The sequence below is a fragment of the Serinus canaria genome, chromosome 26 (assembly GCF_022539315.1).
Source record: "Serinus canaria isolate serCan28SL12 chromosome 26, serCan2020, whole genome shotgun sequence".
NCBI classification, from domain to species: Eukaryota; Metazoa; Chordata; class Aves; order Passeriformes; family Fringillidae; genus Serinus; species Serinus canaria.
In genome coordinates, this window is record NC_066339.1 from 4,429,220 (window position 1) to 4,443,147 (window position 13,928).

The window sequence follows — 13,928 nt, forward strand, 5'->3', positions numbered from 1 at the left end:
CAGTGCTGCAAGAGAACATCACCAGGGCCAGCAGGAAAGTCCTTGAGGAAGCTCACATTTACACCTCCCCCATTTCCCCCAGCACCAGCAGCTCCTGGAGATGGTTCTGATAACCCTGACCCTGTAAATGCACTAACACCCCCAGTGAGAGCCTGCCTGAGGCTGCAGCAGGTGACCCTGAGCCAGGGCAGCCACCCTGGTCCCCTGATGCCAGTGTGGCTTTGCCAGTTGTGCCACCCCAACACACAGCCTGGGTTTAAATCTTCTCTCCTTGCCAAAAAAAATGAGTTTCAAGTGCTGGGTGTGCATGAGGCTGCTGGATTTTGGGAGGAGCGATGGCCACAAACAGTCCCAACACCCCTGCTTGAAGGGACATGGAGAGAGTGGCACAGGAACAACCCCCAGGGACTGGACAGGTCACCCTGGCAGCCCCAGAGCAGCAAGTCCCATGTCCCATTGCCATGGGCTCCCTGGGGCTTGTCCCACACCTTGTTTTACTCTGCTGGCAGCCCGGTGCCCCTCAGGTCAGCTCACCTCTTTGGGTTGCTGCTTTCCGGCTTGCTGCTGGGTCAACAGCTGCAGGTGAAGCTGCTCCTGCTGCTTCTTGTAGTATTCCTGCAGCTGGGAAGGGCAGAGAGCAAGGGGATCAGCAGTGGGACCACCCTGTGCCCACCTCACCACCCTGTGCCCACCTCACCACTCTGTGCCCACCTCACCACCCCAGTGCCCAGGCTTTGCCACAGCCACACCAGCTCCTGGCACTGTCACCAGGGCAGGCTCCCCGTGTCACCCAGGGCAGGGCAGGAGGGAAAGCACCCACCAGGGGAGTCAGGGCAGCACAGGAACCCTGGGCATGCATTGCCAAGGGCTCTGGAGGCCCTTGAACCCCTCAAACACCCCCAGTGCCCACCCTGATGTTTATTTTAATGCCAACCCGCTGTCCCTTGAGAGAAAAGCAGGCTGGGGTGCTCTGGCACATCACAGAGCACTTCAGGGTGGGGAAACCCCAGTGTGGGCACGGTGGGACCCCAAAACACCCCTGAGAAGTGCTGGGAGAGCCAGTGGGGTCCCAGCTGGGGAGGACCAGGAGCAGCCTCACCCCCTGGCCTGTGAGAGCTGGGAGTTCAGCCCTGCAGTCAAACAGCCCCTCAAATCAAAGCAGAGGTGTTTAAAACAGGGATAAACCCCCTGGATCCACAGGGAGCCACCAGAGAGGGTCCACAGGCAGCTCTGGGACCTGCCAGCATCACCACCAGCTCTCACCCTGGCCTCTAAATAAACTGTGGGTGATGGATTTGCTGCGTGCAGAGAGGGGGAGAAAGGCACGGGGAGGTCAGTGAGACCCCCCCCAGCCCCTCTCAGGGGCTCAGGAATGTCCCTGGGGATGCTGGGAAGCCTTTATCAGCCCGGGGCTGCCAGCAGCCAGCGGCTGTTTGTGTCTGAGAACAGGTTTGGAGGGGCTGGGTGTTTACCCCCGAGCCAGCCCGAGCCAGGGAGCTGCAGAGTGGCCGGGCTGGGAGCAGGAACATTGGGTCAGGGGTGAGAGGTGTGATGTTTGGTTTGCTGCCGGTGGAGAATGTGAGCTATTCCGGCCTGGGTTGTTTAATTTGCAGTCAAACGTGTTTCTTTATCCGGCTCCAAAGAGGCTTGTGGAAGGACCCACCCAGGGTAGTGTTTACCCTTTGTTCTTTCCCTGGGGCCAACCTTGAATCCTTATCAGCCTGTTTGGAGTAAACAGGTACTGGAGGCAGGAGGAAGGGTGTGGAGGATGCTTGTGGGGTTTCTCCCTCTCTCCCTCCTTCCCGCTGCCGGGAGCTGTTTACCCAAGCAGACATATTTTGTTTCAGAGTGGAAATCTGTTTCTTTTTCCTTCTCCTCCTTTTTCTTCCCTCCCCATCCGACTAAAATCTCTGGAAAAGCCGAGCAGGGCCATGAGAAACAAACCTCAGCTCTGGAGCTGGACATAGGCACTGCCCAAAGCCCAGCAGTGGCCACGGGGGCTCTGCTTGGGGCACACTGAACCAAGAGCTGACCTGGCTTCTCCCCAAATCAGCCCTTGAGAAGGAATTTTGCAGGTTTTGAGACCCTGGCTCAGGGTGGCAGCACCAGCACTGCAGCACCTGCAGCTCTTTTCATCGCTGGATGTGCTGGGAATCCCAAAGGGAATATGTGGAAAGCAGAAGGAGGAAAGGACCCCTTTTCCTGCCTCCAACAAACCCCAGCATTCCCAGAGCCCGGTGGGAACTGCCTGGCTGGGTTCAGCTCCAGTGCAGCCTTACCTGTTGCAGCATTATTGCCTGCTGCTGCTGCAGGAGGGCCTGGAGCTGGGGTGGGGACAGGATCTGCTGCATCTGCTGTGGCGTGATCATCTGCGGGGACATCATGGCCACGGACACGGGGACCTGTGACAGCAAGGAAACGTCACCACTCCCAACCCCGACCTGTGCAACTCACCCCAAACACCAACAGTGCCCCTCCCAGAGCATCCTCCGTGTCCCCCACGTCTCTGTCACCTCTGGATGAAGCCACTGTCTGTCCCCTGGGACGTGGCAATGGCAGGAGATGTCCCATGGTGCTGCTGGCACCAGATGGAGCTTCCTGAACCATGAGGTCCCCCTGCAAGCTGAGAGCTCTTCTTTAAATGCAATTTAGCTGGGGGAACTGGGCATCAAACCACAGCTCCCTCCCCTGCTGGGAGCATGGGAAGGGTGCAGGGAAACGCCAGGGAAGTGGGAAGATACTGATCACCCAAATATCTGCAGAGCAGAGTGCTGAGGAAGAGGTTACGGGGTTCTCCAGACACATCAAAGCTTTACCTCCAGCTGACACCAGTAACTCCTGCAATTACTGTGCCAAGAGGAGGGAGGGCCGAGGGAACCTGCCAGCCCCTGCCTTTGGTTATCAAAACACGGGTCCACACCCCGGGCAAAGCTCCTGGGAAGGTGTCAGTGATGGATCCCAGCCCTGCTGGGTCCTGCCCAGGTGGAGCAATGCCCGGATGGAGCCATCAGGAGCTGCCTTGTCCTGGCCTTCCCCCAATCCCACCAGCCCAAAGCCCTTCCTGAGGCTCTGGGCAGGATTTGGGCCTCATTGCAATTTAATGACCCTCCTGGATGCCTCATATTCCTGAGAAAGCAAATAAGAATTGCTGGTCAGGAGCCACCAGCAGCCACGAGCTCTTCCAGGGGATGCCAGGAAGAGGCAGCAGCTCCTTGGCATGTGGGATGGGGCAGGATCCAGCTGCACGCCAAGGACCCTGTTCTGATCCAAACTAAACAACTCCTCAGCCCCTCAGCCCAAGATCTCAGGACCTCAAAAGAGCAGAGAAACCCAGCAAAGTCCCCCTGAGAGCCTGGTTCCTGCCAGCCCGGACCCCTTGCAGCCACCCCATTGGGGATGGGAGCACAGGGTGGCCCCGTGCAGTCCCTCCCATCTGTGATGGGTGTCCAGCTGACCTTCAAGGGAGATTGCAAAGCCTTATCTATTTACTCAGGCATTCTGCTGCGGGGAGGCGTCGGCCACGGGGCGAGCTCTGTTTGTCACCAGCGTTTCCCCCTCCAGCCACCTCCGTGGCAGAGCTATCGATTAACTCCTCCGACTTCCCACCCAAGGGTTGGAGCTCAGGAAGAGCCCCAGCACCCACCCGAGAGCCCCGAGCCCCCCGTGGCACCAGCACCCAGTGAAGAGCTGCTGTTTGGGCACCCAGGTGCTCTCAGCCAGCTGTGCCAAGCCCTGGGCGAACATCTGGGCAGGAGGGAAGCTGGCGAGGAGAGCGAGGGAGCGCTGCTAATTTCCCTCTGCCAATTCATCAGCCAGCAACGTGCTCGGAATGAGAGCCCCTAATTAATTGCTCCTCCACATCCCCCCCAGCCCGGGCGGGCTCCCCGCCCCCTCCCGCGGCCCCTCGAACACGTTTGCTGGCATTTTCAAATCGGAGGCATCCTAATTACCGGAGAGTTATAACACCTTCCATTTCTCGCCCAGCGGACTGACACCCTGTCAAGAGCAAAGAGAATTGCCAGAGGTTTTGACAACACTAATTGCCCCTATAATCTAAAAACACAAAGGAGAGGCGATTAGTCGAGAGGGCCCCAGCTCTCGATCCGACACGAGGTTTTCACAATGTTACAAGAAAACAAAAGTGACGCTTTTTAGAGTTTGATGGCTGCTAACAAAAGCAGAATTATATTTTCATACAACCTTTGTCTGCATTAAATGGCTTTTTTTTTTTTCCTCCCCCCCCTGCCCCGCTTGGATGCGGAGCTGACACGGAGAAATGGTGGTGGATCCGTGTGGGGGTGAGGTGGGAATGGGGTGAACTTGAGAGGGGCATCTGAGCTCTGCTGCTTCCTTGGTTCCCATGAAGAATTTCTCCACAGTGTGGAAAACGTTCCTCTCCCAGTTAAGGTTTCCAGGGAAAGGAGCAACTTTTGGTAAAAGACGAAATTCCCTCTTACAGTTACTCCCTTTCATCCCACGCCCCAGTGCTGGGAATGTTCCAGCTCTGCCTTGACCCCAATGTGGGCCAGCAAACCCCAGTGCTGGGGGGTTTCTGTCCCAAGCTCTGGTGACAATGCCAGCTGCCTCTCTTAGGAACAGGGAAAGCTGCTGCTCTGGCAAAACGAGATGGGAATGGAAATGGTGTTGGAAATGTCCATCCCAACCTGGCCAAAAGCCCCACAGGGATGGCCCTGGGACACCCCTTCACCTGCAGCCACGGCCCTCAGTGACAAGATTCCTGTGGCAGGATATGAGGCCAGCCTGGCATCCCTGGAGAACAGCAGGATCTGGGCAGCAACTGCCTTAAAATCTGGGATGCAGGTGAGAGCTGAAGGGTGCCAGGCAGAGCAGCACAGGGGCTGTGAGGGGTGAGTATCACCCAGCTGCCACCAGCCCGGGACACCAGAGCAGCACAAGGGCTGTGAGGGGTGAGTGCCACCCAGCTGAGGGGTGAGTGCCACCCAGCTGCCTCCACCCCCAGGCACGGGAGCAGCCAGGAAATGTCCCTGCAGCCAGCACATCCCTGGGGAAGCAGGTCCCGGCAGCAGCCCCGGAGCCGCAGCAGCAGTGGCTGGGGACCAGCCCGACGCGTCACGAGCTGGCATCTGCCAGACATCGAGTCAGGAAGGGTTTGACTCACGCCTTGGCCGGCTGCCACCCCGCAGAAACTGCTTACTAACAGCTCTGGCTGCTCCCAGAAACAGCCGGCGCTGCTCGGGCCGGCCAGCAGCATCTCCAGGGGCTGCTTTTCCAGGCGGGCCCGGCTGGAATCCCCGTGCCAGAGGATGGGGAGGGAGCAGCAGGCAGTGGGTGGAAAAGCAGGCAGGTATTCCAGGGAATATTCCCTCTCCGAGCCAAAGCCAGCTGAGGGAAGCAGGACTTGGCTGTGTGGAGAGAGGCAGGATGGGGAACGAGGCTCTTGAGAAATTGTTCCTGGATTTTTTTGGGTTGTTTTTACAGGAAGAGGATTGAACTCCCAGGCACGAGGCAGAGCAGGGGAAGCCACAGCCTGGCAGCCTTGGCTGGCAGCACCACGGGGTTGTCATCAGAGGGACAGTGCCCTCCTGACCCTGGGGACAGCTGGTTTGGCACAGCCTGGGGACATCCTCCATCAGCCTCTGAACATCCCTGCTCTGCTGTCACCCAGGCTGGGAGGTCACCGCAGGAGCCACCGCGTCCCCAAGGGCTGCATGTCACCGCCACGATGGGAAGGGGCAGCTCCTGCTCCATGCCTCAACCACAGAGCCCAGACCTCGTCCCCCAATCCCTGCTGGCTCTGGCATTGTGGGGATGAGCACCCCCTCTCCCCCCATCCCTGCTGGCTCTGGGATTGTGGGGATGAGCACCCCTCACCTCTCCATCCCTGCTGGCTCTGGGATTGTGGGGATGAGCACCCCTCATCTCCCCATCCCTGCTGGCTCTGGGATCATGGGGATGAGCACCCCTCTCTCTCTGCAGAGGGTGCTCCTGGTTTCCCACAGAGCTCAGGGCTGCACTTCCCTGCTCTGATCCAATCCTGGGGTATAACTCCCAGTTAGAAACAGCAGAAAACATGTTTGTGCTGTTTTTTTCTAATTTTAACCGCTCTTTTCCAATCCAAACCAAACAGAAACAAATTGAGGAGACTGGGAACAGAAGGGAGGAAACAACCACCAAAAGCAGCTTCGAGTTGTGCTGTTTTAAGGGCAGGGGATGAGCAAATCCTACCCCAGAGCACCCAATTCTCACAGGACAAGAGCAACCCCAACCCTCCTGGCACATCCTGGCCTCCCTTCCTGCACTCAGCATCCCTGGGTGAGCTCCAAGATCCAGCTGGCTCAGACAGTCTGGGAGTGCTCCCAGTGCCCGGGGCCAGGCAGTGATGCCACTGACACCGAGGTGACCCCAGCCATGGCTTACAAACCCCGAGGGGTGGCACAGGGCCACCCAAACGCTGCTGTGCCACCCCTAGACCTCAGCAGGCTGGGATGAGACAAGGCACAGAAATCTGCCTAGGGTCAGAGGAGAAATGAAGCTCAGCCCCACGTGCCAGGCTGGGTTTTGAGGCTGTGGGTGGTTTTAGGAGCAATTTTAGGAACACTCTGAACAGCCCCAGCATCAAAGGCTCAAGAGCCTGGGGTGGGGTGGCAGCAGGGTGAGCAGATGAGGGGACACCAGCATGGAGGACACCAGGCCCTGATGTTCAGCTTCCTGTGAAGAAAAGGAGGAATCAATCCCCAGCATGATCAGCCCAATGTGTATCCTCGTTAGAGCATCCTCATTAGCACATCCTCGTTAGTGCAGCCTTCCTGCTGCCCCAATCACACCTGGCTGGGCTCCAGTCACTGCTTGGGGACAGTGGCAGTAGAGGTGACACCACTGAGCCTCCTGCCCCCAGCACCACCCAAGCAGGGTCCCTCTGTGTCCCCTCCATGAGCACGGGGTGCTGGCTCAGCTCTGTCACCGATGATTCTACAGGGATTAAAGTGACTTTGCTCCTCTGTGAACCCAAAACAGCAATCCCAGAGTGGGATGGTGGCAGTGGCACCAGGCTGGCAGAGCTGGGGGCTTTGGGATGGAGCAGGGACAGACAGGGATGCTCCAAGTTCAGATGGAAGAACCTTGGTGCGAGCCCAGACGGATGGGCTGCTGCTGCTGGGTTTTTTTTTTCCCAGAGAGGGAAGGCAGAAGGGCTGGTATTGATCTGTCTTCATTACCCATTTCACTCAAGTTTCAAATCAACAAAATACACTTTTCCGCTCTGCTGCCCTCCCCGCTGCAGCAGACAAAAGAAAAGCAATTTCCCGCAGTTTGCTCCAAACTCCTCTCCTCCCTTCCCCGGGTGCCCTCCAGCCCCTCTCCCCTTCCAGCCACTTGATCCCAGCAGAGGCAGCCTGAGGGCACCCAAAGAGGGCACCCCATCATTCCCAGGTGCCTCCAAGCCAGCACTGACAGCTCGGGGTGCTGCTTTCCCAGCACCTCCTCCTCTCTTGGGTTTTCCTGGATCCCAGGGGGATCTGCTGCTCCCATCATCCCAAGATGACAACGCCCTGCAACACCAAAAGCCCCCAAAAGCAACATTTTGTCAGTGCCCACCAAGCTTTCAAGAGTTTTAAAGTTTTAAAGAAATAAAACTACTTTAAAATGTTTTAGAACACCCAAGGATGGGGTTTTGGGGCTTTTTTTTCCCTTTCCTGCAGCTGTAACTGGAGTGACAACATGAGACTGTCCACACACACCTCCAGGCATCTGTGGGAAGAGGGTCCCTACTCCAAAAGAAAACCCCAATCCAAGATGCTGCTGAGCCCAGCAGCTCCCTGCTTGTTTTTAAACTCAGGCTGTTGGGAATGTCATTAATCCTGCTGGCCTGGTGCCCCAAAACTGAGCAGGGTGACAAGGAGAGGGCACAGTGTGGGCAAGCATGGGGGTCTCCTGCTCTCCCTGCCAGCACTGGGACCCTCCTGCTCATTCCTCCAGGATTGAGGACCAGGACCCAGCTAGCAGAGAGCTGAGGGAGAGACAAAATTCCCCACGGATGTGGAAATCCATTCCCAAACTTGTGGGGCTGCACATCCACAGGCAGCAACCCGGGCTGGCACCCCAAGGACACCCCAATTCCCAAACACTCCCATCCTGCTGCGCTTCCCGCTGCCTGCAAGCCAAGGAGAGCTGTGCTGGGACCCAGCCTTCCTCCTCCTCCTCCTCCTGCAGCCGTCCTGGCCAGTCTCATCCACACCACGGTGCCTTAGATAAACTTCCTTTCAAAGGAGTCTGCTTAATCCCCTATCTCCCCTCGGTCAGATCCCGCTCCAGCTGCCGGCGGGGCCGCGGGGGGAGGGATCGCCGGGCGCTGCTGAGTTATGAGCTATTTCTGACTCACGTCTACAACTTTCACAAGTCCTTTTTGCAACACGGAGAGAGAGAAAAAAGGGAGGAGGGGAGGGAGTGAGGGAGGGAGAGAGAGAGGAAGGAGATCCAGTTCTCTCCGGCAAAAGCCGCTGGCCAGATGGGCAGGCAGGGAGGGGAGGCTGGGGAGCAGCACGGGATGTTCGGCTGCATCCAGCCGGGAATGCCAGGGAGAGCAAGGAGGGATCAGCAGCAGCAGCAGGAGGAGGAGGAGTGCAGGGACACACACCCACGGCGGGGAGCGAGGCGCCGGTTACCGGAATCTGACTTCACCCTCGCCGCCTTTGTCCTCTGCAGACATTTTCCATGCAGTGACTGCATTTCCTTCCTGCCGGCACCGCTGGAAAAAGCCGCCTGTTTGTGCCGTAGGAGCCCTGACTAATTCCCACTGCTCCCACCCAGCTGCTGTTTCCCAGCCCGGGGGGTTCTGGGCTCTCCTGACCCCTGGCAGCTCTGGGATTTGCTGCCGGATGGCTCAGCCATGCCCTGGCACTCCCAGCCTGGAGAGGATCCCGGGATTGCCCATCCCAGCCCGGCTCCTGCTGCCACCCAGCTCAGCCTGGCACAGGCAGGACCTCCAGCTCCGAGAGCGCCTGTGCTAATTACTTTCCTTTGTTAATTAAACCCACGTGGCTCTAATAAGGTAACCTGCTGTTCTCCGATAAATTTAATTAGCCTGAAGGGAGAGCCCCTCCGCACAGCTATTTAAATTGTCACTTCCCATCGCTTGGGCTTTGCTTCTCCCTGCCTCCCCCTCTCTCCAGATTTCACCCCTCTCCTGCCCATTTTCTGTCCCTTTCCTCTGGCAGAGAAGGGGAGCAAAGGGAGGTGCCCCATCCCTCCAGGAGCGGGATATGCCAACCCAAAGCCCGTTTTCCTGCCAGTGTCACAAATCCCCATCCCAGCTGGGCCTCTGTCCCATCCTGGAGGACCTGCCCTGGCTCCAGCCCAAAGGATTGTTCCCTTTTCCAGCCCTGTGCCACCCTCACAGCACCAATCCTGGGAAGCTCCAACCCTGGGAAACTTTATCTCCAAAACATTGTCCCAAAAAGTGGTGACACACAGTGACCTCCCCTCCCCAACCATTCCCACACCCAAAAAAACCTCCCAAGAAACTTCTGGAGGTTTCCAGAGGATTTAACTCCTGCAGTGCTCCAGCCACAGAGGTGACAGGGGTTTGTGAGGGGGTGACAGGGGACACTTGGGGCTCACCTGCACCGCTGGCTGCTTGCCCTCATTGCTGCTGGGGGAGCTGAGCCCCGTGGCCTGCTGCAGCAGGAACTGCCGAGCCACCTGCAGAGCCTGCAAGAGAGACACAGGGGTGGGCATGAGGAAGGCTCCCTCCTCCTCCTCCTCCTCCTCCTCCTCCTCCTCCTCCAGCTCTGCCTCCTTCTCCATGGATTTTCCTCACGGGATGGGTTTGATGCACAGAGAGGGCAGCGCTCCCCAGTGCTCTCTCCTGCCACACCAGTACATCCCACTATAGACCAGCACTCTCCCAGCCCCCATGGGGACAATCCTGTCCTCTCCCAAAATCCCCACCAGTACATCCCACTATAGACCAGCCCTCTCCCAGCCCCCATGGGGACAGACAATCCTGTCCTCTCCCAAAACTCCCACCAGTACATCCCACTAGAGACCAGCCCTCTCCCAGCCCCCATGGGGACAATCCTGTCCTCTCCCAAAATCCCCACCAGCTCCAGCATTCCCATCTCACAAGGGTCATTCCCAAACCCCAGCCCTGGCCCAGCCACTCGGGGATCTGTCCCCTGGCTGATTTATTCCAGAGCCACCACCACCTTCCTGCAGCTGTCCCTTGTGCCCAAAGCCACCATGGGTATTTAATTTGGTTAATTGGATTGTGGCACTGGAGCAGCAGAAAGTTCCAGTCACCAGTCAGGTTTGGGTGAAGTGCAGGATTCCAGCCTGGATCAATCCAGGAGTGTGTCTCAGTGGATGTGAGGGGGATCCAGGAGGTGCTCAGCACTCCACACAAGTGACCACCATGAAACCTGATTGTTTTTAGGGGGGTTGCCTGGAACAAGTGATGAGTTCTTCAAGTTTTTTACAGGGAATCCCACAAAAATCCCACTGGGAATCACACAAAAATAGGGGAAAAAACAACAGAAATTGATAAAATGCACTTGTGAAAAACACAGGTACAAGAGAGCCACGCCCAGCACTGTGAGCAGCTGGAGAAAATGGGAAATTAAGGAAAATCCTGTGAAGAGATGAGGAGGAAAAATGGGCTGAGAGAAAAGAGCTTGGGAGCCAGGAAAAGGAGTAAAGCTCTGAGGAAAACAACCCAGTGCTCCCAGACCTGTTTGCTCCTTATTTCTGCTTTACAAGGATTCTTTTCCTTCCTTCTGGGTATTTTTTGGGCACATCTCTGAAAAATTTCCACCCTTCTTCCCCCCACAAATCCCCACACGCCTCACCAGTCAATGCAAACCCACAGAACCCCGACCCAGAGCCCCTCCTCAAATGGAGCATCCATGAAAAGTCATTCCCTGTGTTTTAGATCCCGTTTCAGGTCCTCCCTGTGGCTCCTCTGCACAAGGGAACTCTCGGGAAGGGCACAGGGTGCCCCAGCTGTGTTACACCTTGGGGTGGAAAACCCACCTGGCCCTCTCTGTGCAGCTGGACAGGCACCACCAGGGCACCTGGAAAATGAGAGGGAATTTCCAGCTGGAGGATGAGAGCAAAGGGTTTAACACACCCAGCCTTAATTCATTAAAAAATTGTAATTTCATAGCAGGAGGCCCAAACCAAACACAGCACTGGGCAGTGTTTGTCACTCACACGAACCACAGAGCCCCAAGAAAATCAAAACCTGAGGAATTTTATAAGGAAACGGATGCTAATTTCCAATTCCTGTGGTGAATTACCAGAGCTGTGTCCCAGGATTGAGCTGTTCAGTGGCCACTGAACACCCCCCAACCCACAACTTCCAAACTTCCTTTATCCAAACAACTCAAAACTCAGATCCTCGAGGACAAACTCTGCAATTCACTGCTGGGAATCACTGAGGGAAAAATCCCACGATCCTGATCCCAAAGCTGCCTCAGCCCCAACGTTTTCTTTTTTCTTCAGGGCATTTTATTTTCCCTGTTATTACCAGGGATAGATGTGCATCGGTAATGCGAGCACAAAAACCCTGTGACAGTTATGACAGCTCAAGGTCTGATATTTTAATTACTTTTGGAAATGAAAACAGTAATTCCAGTTAAAAGCCAAGGTGGAGGAATCCACTTGATGGCAGCTCAGGCCCGAGGCTCCCACCAGGATGGGTGCTGGAGCTGCCTCCCACATCCCCACAGCAAATCCCTGAGCTTTAGCTGCTTTTCCAAGCGTCTTTTAGCAGAGTTTTCCATGGATTTGGCTTCTCCATGTGAAATTCCTGCCATTTTTACAAGCACCCCCTCACAGAGGAGACCCAGCCAGGGCAGGGCCTTGCCCCGGCCTGGCAAAAATCAATGCAGAAAGGGATGAAAAACAGGGGGAAAAGCCTCAGGAACGGGATTCCAGCACACCAAAAGTGCTGCACAAAACTTCTCCAGCACACAAAAAGTGCTGCACGAGGTTTCTCCCGGAATTTCTCTTCCCAAACTTCAGATTTCCCTTCCCAAGGCCCGGCGGGCCCGGGGTGGCAGCGAGGCCCCGGCGCCGCCTCTCAGGGGGGAATTTAATTCACTCCCCGCTGGCTCCCTCACTTTGGTGTGCTCTGAAGCACGAAATTACAAAGATTTACAGGGGAAAAAAACCCGACACGGCCTCACAATTGCACACAGGGGCCTCTCTGGCAAGCGCCCGGAGCTGCCCCCTCCCTCCATTGCCTCTGCCCCTTCTCGATCCGGAGGTGGGCTCGGCTGCAGGCAGGGAGGGAACCTGGAGGATCCCTCAGACAGGGATGGAACCTGCTCAGGCAGGGATGGAACCTGCAGGATCCCTCAGACAGGGATGGAACCTGCTCAGGACAGGGATGGAACCTGCTCAGGCAGGGATGGAACCTGCTCAGACAGGGATGGAACCTGCTGCAGGATCCCTCAGAGATGGAACCTGCTGCAGGATCCCTCAGAGATGGAACCTACTGCAGGATCCCTCAGGCAGGGATGGAACCTGGGGCAGGTCCCTCAGGCAGGGATGGAACCTGCTGGATCCCTCAGACAGGGATGGAACCTGCAGGATCCCTCAGGCAGGGATGGAACCTGGAGGATCCCTCAGGCAGGGATGGAACCTGCAGGATCCCTCAGGCAGGGATGGAACCTGCAGGATCCCTCAGGCAGGGATGGAACCTTCAGGATCCCTCAGGCAGGGATGGAACCTGGAGGTTCCCTCAGGCAGAGATGGAACCTGCTGGAGGTGTCTCAGACATGGATGGAAACCTGGACAGAGCACGTGGAGCACCCAGGATGGAATTTCAGGAGGCAGAGCCACCTGTCAGCTGCATTTGTTGCCCAAACAAGGCAGGAGGTGCAGCCCAGTGGTGGGGGGATGAAGATTTCCGTCAGTCAGAGCCTCTCCTTGGGGCTGAGGAGGTGGGAAGCAGAAGGAAGAGTTTCCCTGTAGGAGTAGATGGGATTTTACCTCTGTGAACCAGAGGGAAAATGATTTAAAAATAAAAATTAACCCAAATCCCAATGCCTGCTGATATTCAGGAGTCATCAACACATCAGGCAGAATGGAGAATGAATTCCTTGTGTCAAACTTCCTCTGATCACCAAATGATCCTAGAAAAACTTTGCAAAAGATCCCAGAATGAAGTTTGGGAAAGATCCCAGAATGAAGCTTGGGAAAGATCCCAGAAAATCCTTGCAGATGATCCCAGAATGAAGTTTGTCTCAGCCACAGCCAGGGCTGCTGTGGTTTGGCTCTGCCCTCCCCAGGAGCAGCACAGTGCAGGGTGAGGAAGAGGATGGGACCTCTGATGGGATCTGGACGTTTCCAGAACGTTCCTGGGATGTGGAACACACCTGGGACTGCAGGGAGAGGTGGGAGGTGCTGGAAGGTGTGTGCTGGGATGGGGAGGGGGTCAGTGCACCCTGCCAGGACCTGCTGCCCCCAGGATCCCCCCCAGGGGTGCTCATCCCTCCCCTCAGACCCCAAATTCTCCCAACCATCCCCAACTCCAGACACCCCCCAGCAGGGGAGCTGGAGCTGATTCATATTAAATATTTCACTGAGCACAAATCCAGCAGCAGTTTTTCCTTTTTTCCCCTCTTTTTTTTCCCCTATCCTTCCTCCTTTTTTCCTACTTTTTCCCCATTTTCTCCCCCCCTTTTTTCCTGTTTTTTCCCCTTTTTCCAACTTCCACCCAGCCTACCTGAGCATTATCCTGATTTTTTCCCCCTCCAGCCCTGGATGTTTCTCCAGACCCCAGCAAGGGCAGATTTGGGCTGATTTTTACCCATTTTTCCATGGCAAACACCCCAAACTCCCCTTTCTGCCACAGGGAAACACCAGACAAAAAAACCCAAACCAAACCTGGCATGGCCCAGGGAGAGCTGCCTCACCCCACACCTCGGATTAATGTGGGATTAATC

The 13,928-nt window shown here is 56.4% G+C and overlaps 1 protein-coding gene across 5 annotated transcripts in view; it reads right to left on the reverse strand.

Annotated features, from left to right (window-relative positions):
- FOXP4 (forkhead box P4) overlaps positions 1-13,928 on the reverse strand; it is a 58,503-nt gene that overhangs the window by 21,600 nt on the left and 22,975 nt on the right. For all 5 annotated transcript variants that reach the window (XM_050985155.1, XM_050985156.1, XM_050985154.1 and 2 more), the window contains 3 exons: positions 9,598-9,687; positions 2,280-2,402; positions 535-621 (listed from right to left, as the gene is read on the reverse strand). In XM_050985155.1, coding sequence (XP_050841112.1) covers positions 535-621; positions 2,280-2,402; positions 9,598-9,687 — 300 coding nt within the window. The remainder of the gene's footprint in view (positions 1-534; positions 622-2,279; positions 2,403-9,597; positions 9,688-13,928) is intronic.